At 33.2% G+C, this 5,375-nt stretch overlaps 1 protein-coding gene across 3 annotated transcripts in view; it reads left to right on the forward strand.

Annotated features, from left to right (window-relative positions):
* LOC106471247 (galactose-3-O-sulfotransferase 4-like) overlaps nucleotides 1–5,375 on the forward strand; it is a 13,232-nt gene that overhangs the window by 4,763 nt on the left and 3,094 nt on the right. The window contains exon 2 of one of the 3 annotated variants that reach the window (XM_022399863.1): nucleotides 2,719–2,857. The exons of 1 other annotated variant lie outside the window; for it this stretch is intronic. In XM_022399863.1, the coding sequence (XP_022255571.1) occupies nucleotides 2,772–2,857 (86 nt within the window). In that variant the 5' untranslated portion in view covers nucleotides 2,719–2,771. Of the gene's footprint in view, nucleotides 1–2,718; nucleotides 2,858–3,149; nucleotides 3,194–5,375 lie in introns of those variants that run through there. One more of the 3 variants, XM_013931838.2, reaches the window with a different exon arrangement.

The following is a 5,375-nucleotide window of genomic DNA, read 5'->3' on the forward strand; positions in this document are numbered from 1 at the left end:
AGTCCGCAGATATACCGCTGTGCCACTGGTTGGCTTATTAATAAGAGTTTTCTAAAACAGAACAAAGTTAAAATTAATCAACCTTGTTTTCCTATTTCAAGGTTTCATAATTCCAGAATAATAACAACGTGTTTATGGAGTCTACCGACTGGCTCTGTTATCATGAATTATCCTGCATATCTTTCAGGATGATTTGTTTACTATAATGTTTAAAGTAAAACTCTTCTCAAGTATTAAACATACTTTTAGTTTTACTTGTGAACAAACTCAATCAAATAAGTTCGTGCCTTTTGTTCGAGTTCATAACCATGCTCGTCAATAGTAGAACACAAACAAGATGCAAAATCAAAATATGTTTACAAACACATATGATTGTCATTATAAAATTATTCAAAAGTACATCAACAGTTTGTGCCTTTTATTTTCTTCGTGCAGCATCATTAAGCATACATACAGCTTCTCAAATTTCACCAATATTTCTATCATGAGTTTTCGTGACTTCTACAGCACAAGCTCTTGTTGTTGTTGTTTATCGTGGCTTCTACAGCACAAGCTTTTGTTGTTGTTGTTGATCGTGACTTCTACAGCACAAGCTCTTGTTGTTGTTGTTGATCGTGACTTCTACAGCACAAGCTCTTGTTGTTGTTGTTGATCGTGACTTCTACAGCACAAGCTCTTGTTGTTGTTGATCGTGACTTCTACAGCACAAGCTCTTGTTGTTGTTGTTGATCGTGGCTTCTACAGCACAAGCTCTTGTTGTTGTTGTTTATTTATTTTCAAAATAGTCAGAATTGAAAATGTTTGAAGTTGCACTATTATTTATCCAGAATTGTGATAATCACATGTGATTACCACACTGTGTAGTTGTCAAAATATTTTAAATTTTTAATTTTGACAACAACACAGTGTGGTAATCACATGTGATTATCACAATTCTGGATAAAGATATATTTTGAATTTTTAATATCTTTATCCAGAATTGTGATAATCACATGTGATTACCACACTGTGTTGTTGTCAAAATGTTTAGGAGCTGCAACACCTTTATAGGGAGTTGTGATAATCAGTTGGTTGTAGCGTGTGGTTATCATACAGTGAAGTATAGGACGTGTTTTTTTGTTTTTATAAGACGTAAATGCATTTCGTGTTACTCCTTCCAGAAAAGGAACGTAACGAAGAACACAGTTATCACCTAAACATTTTGATGTTTTTTTTATATTTAAAAAGCATAAGTCAGTTCATTTTCAATCTTAACATTTTGGTATATTTATTTACAATTTTTACATTAACAATACTGTTACGAAGTTGGTCACAATCATCTAGGATAGACTTTAAGGGTTGGGGTTCCGTGACGAAAAAAATGGAATAAGAGGGTTCCATCGCTTCGTACAGTTTGAAAACCACTAGTTTGTAATAATTACCAATCCCGTTCGATTCAAAACTTGGACAATTTACAGCACAGATCCTTACATTTTAGTTAAACAATTTAAAAGTATATTACCTAGGTATAGTATATTATAACAGTAGACAGTATGGAAAAAAGATTTGCCGGGAATATCAAGAAATTGTAGTTTTTATATGTTTATTACACTCGCTGTTTTTTTTTTTTTGCGCTACAAATATTCAGACCGGGTATTTCCACATGATAAAATGTTAGATAATAATAACTTCGTTTTAGAGTGTTTTATGCATCGTAACCCATGCCGACTTTGTTTGTTTTGAATTTCGCGCAAAGCTACACGAGGGCTATCTGCGCTAGCCGTCCCTAATTTAGCAATGAAGGCAGCTAGTTATCACCACCCGCCACTAACTCTTGAGCTACTCAGTAACATTTATAACGCCCACTCGACTGAAAAGGCGAGCATATTTGGTGGGACGGGGATTCGAACCCGCGACCCTCTGATTGCGAGTCAAGCACTCTAACCACCTGGCCATGCTAGACCCCCATGTTGTTCATTCAGTAAGTGAGAATTATAAAAAAAAATTTTATACTTTTCTATAGACCTTCGGGAATCAGAATTATAGGGCTTAAGGGCCAAAAATTGGCAAAATGTTTTTGAGTCAAACCTAAGAAATAATACCCAGGTGCACACCCTCAGAATCTCCTTAGTATGCTTCCAAAGTTTCAGCGCTCTAGGTTATTTCCTCTTGGAGTTATGGAGGGGGGGTCACACACACGTAAACAAACTCTTTTATTATAATAGATTTCCTTTTCTTGCCTAACCCATTTACAGAAGTTTCTAGAAAATTTCTAAAAATACATTCCCCACAATTACGTTTAATCATTATAAGGATATATATATGTGACATTTAAAAATTCTGCTCACACAGCTCGTACTAATAGCTGAACTAACAACAGACAAAACACACTCACATACACTTCAAATGTCACGTGTTTTATACACACATTAAGTCTTATACCAGTAAACTGTTACAAAAAAAATCTCCGTTTTTCTATGCTTACATGAGAAAGAGTTAGTGTATTGATACGAGTCATTATGTCTTTAAAGAAACTTGAATAAGCTAGGAAACATGAAGAACCTGTGGCGGAATAGATTTTTTTACCAATACGAGAAAGTTACATGTATATTGTGAGCGGAGAAAATACGAAAAAGTTATGGGAGTAAGCTAATAAGACAACAGCATATTTTTTCTATACTTTCGTACACACCATCACACTTATAAGTTACCTGAATTTTTTGTTGTTGTTTTTCACAGGTGGGACAGTTTTATATCAACGTGTCTAGCGGCAACTAAACCACGGTATTACGATGAGGAAGAACCAACTGTTCTGTAGTCTGTTTGCTCTCGTCGGATTAGCTATCTTGTGTATTATACTATTCACAGACATTATTGCGTAAGTTGTGATAAATGAAGAATTTTAACTGAATAAATATATTGTTGTCTTTCAAAATTTGTAGAGAATACTGGAGGGATTTACACATTTTAATAAAAGTTTAGAAAAAACGATTTTCGCAATCCAGATAAATATAAAAGAATATATTTTATTTCAACCAACGTTTCGCCTTCATCGGGGTTAATATACACAACCCTATATTATATTAACCCTAAACTTTTATCAATAAATATATATTTATCTCTTACCGCCATCTCGCGGAATTTCTAATAAATCGCAAATAATTATTAAGTCCAGGCGTGAACAGTGAAGGTAAAAGAAGTACGTTCCACAACAGTAAGCTTTACTTAAATAACATACATACTCTAAATATATGGTAATACTAGCAGAGACCCGTAAAACATCTGCGGACAAATTAATAATTTTTTATTGCAACAGTAACTTATTTAAGTACAGGATTTCTAGAACAATACAAGATAATTCTAATCACAGATACCAAAATATATACGTCCACTTTTCTTAGGCCTGACATTAGTTAAGACTATCAAGTACCATCTAAATTCGATAGAGATAAATTAACATTAACTTTTGTACGTTTTTTGCTTTCGTTTAGTTAGGGCTAAAATTTATCGTACTTAATAGTAATACTAAGGTCTAACGTTAAGTCACAGAGTAACCTTATAAGTTTATAGCCCGTTAGAAATGATGGAGAAAGTACTACCACCCCCACCCCATAGTATACCCTAACCTCACATTTCATAGCTAACTGAAATAAATAAATTTTGCGAAATCAAGCTTGACCAACAATGGGGCAGAAAAATGCAGTCGAGGCAGTCAAATGTCGGTAAATTTCTTTGTGAGCCAATCAAAATTAAGATCATTCATGAAATGAATTCGTGGCGTATTCTTAGAATAATTATTGGTAAAAATCAGTTAGATTAAAATATTTTAATATATAGAAAAGCCAGTGCGTTTTGATAACAACAATGGCTTTTATGTCATGTTGCTTAGCCACAAAAGTATAACCTAATGTTTGTTGTTAGTCTATGTACTGAAAGTATAAAATGAAATGTATAGACAACAAAACTGGAAAAAATATTTGTTGATTTCTTTATTTAGAGTCTCCATTGATTAAGGAGATTTGTTCTGTTTTTTATTTGAAACGTTGGTGATATAACAGAAAATAGTTTAATTCAGAAACGATTTAAGTTTAAAACTGAATCGATATTTTTACTTTCATGATAAGTTTTATGCACTTGGCTCTGGGTTAGGTGATCTCACACTACGTCTTTACTTTAGGCTTATTATACCAACACTCACTACACTTACAAGGTTTTACATCATACACACACACACTCACGGCTCCCTTTCACCCCCCGTCACTGAAATCGTAATGGGCAGACGGTAATTGAACTATTCTATCTGGACAAATGCATTTTGGCTTTTATGACTCCTCCTATTTCAAGAAATCGAGCGTGACGTGACACACACGGGCTTTTATATAGGTTAGATACTTGGGAAAATTAGTTGCTAGTTTTGGGAACTTTAAATGTGTTTTAAAACTGGCTACAGTACCCGTACCCTGGACGGAAGTTATGTAAGTATCATGCCGATAGTCAAGAGAGAGAGAGAATAAATTCAACAAACTCCAGGTGTGATAGACCTCCAAAAACAAATACTTCGAGGCTGATTGGAGGTATAATCGGTACTAAGTTTACTCTTCAGTATTCCACAAATTAACTTATTACATAACATATGTAGTGTCTTTAAATCGGGATAAAGAAGGTTATAGTGAATGTTATTGCAAGTATTTTTTAACCATTGTTTAACATTTTAGTAATAAAGTGACGATCACATATTGTTACAGTTATCTGTTAGATTGATCATGTATCTACACTTCAATGTGTTAAACTAATTAGCGAGCCAGTTGGTAATTGGAGTTGTACAGTTCATAGCTAAAGTTCTCAAATTTTACAATATTGTATAATTTATTCATAGTACAACAAAAAATCATTGTATGGTAATACTTGTACGAGATCAGTAATATATATAAGATGAACGTTTTTCGTTACAACTGGAAATATAACCTTATTATTAGCATGCTCATTTGGGATGATAAAACTTCTGCTATTGTCGAAGAAATTAAGCTATACATACTTTGGAAATGTATCATATCTGTATATAGAAGTCAAATGTTTAGGGCAGTGGTTCCCAAACATTTTCGTGGTGCTACCTTTTATCTAGAAATACAACCTTCGCTATGATTCCACATTAAAAACATCCCGGGAAATCGTAATAATAACACAGGCCTGCGAATTTAAACTTCATAAAAATTGTTTTAATTTTAATAACGGATTTTCCATAATTTAGCTACGCATATTTCGAAAATAATATTCATTTTTGTCTATCACGTAAGGTTTTTTACAAATTGGGAAGAAAAAAATCTCTTTCTTAGATCAAATTATTATTTCGTTTGCCACAATGAACATTTTTTATTATTATGTTTGTTAACAAAAAT

Source organism: Limulus polyphemus, unplaced genomic scaffold, assembly GCF_000517525.1.
Source record: "Limulus polyphemus unplaced genomic scaffold, Limulus_polyphemus-2.1.2 Scaffold4492, whole genome shotgun sequence".
Classification (NCBI taxonomy): domain Eukaryota; kingdom Metazoa; phylum Arthropoda; class Merostomata; order Xiphosura; family Limulidae; genus Limulus; species Limulus polyphemus.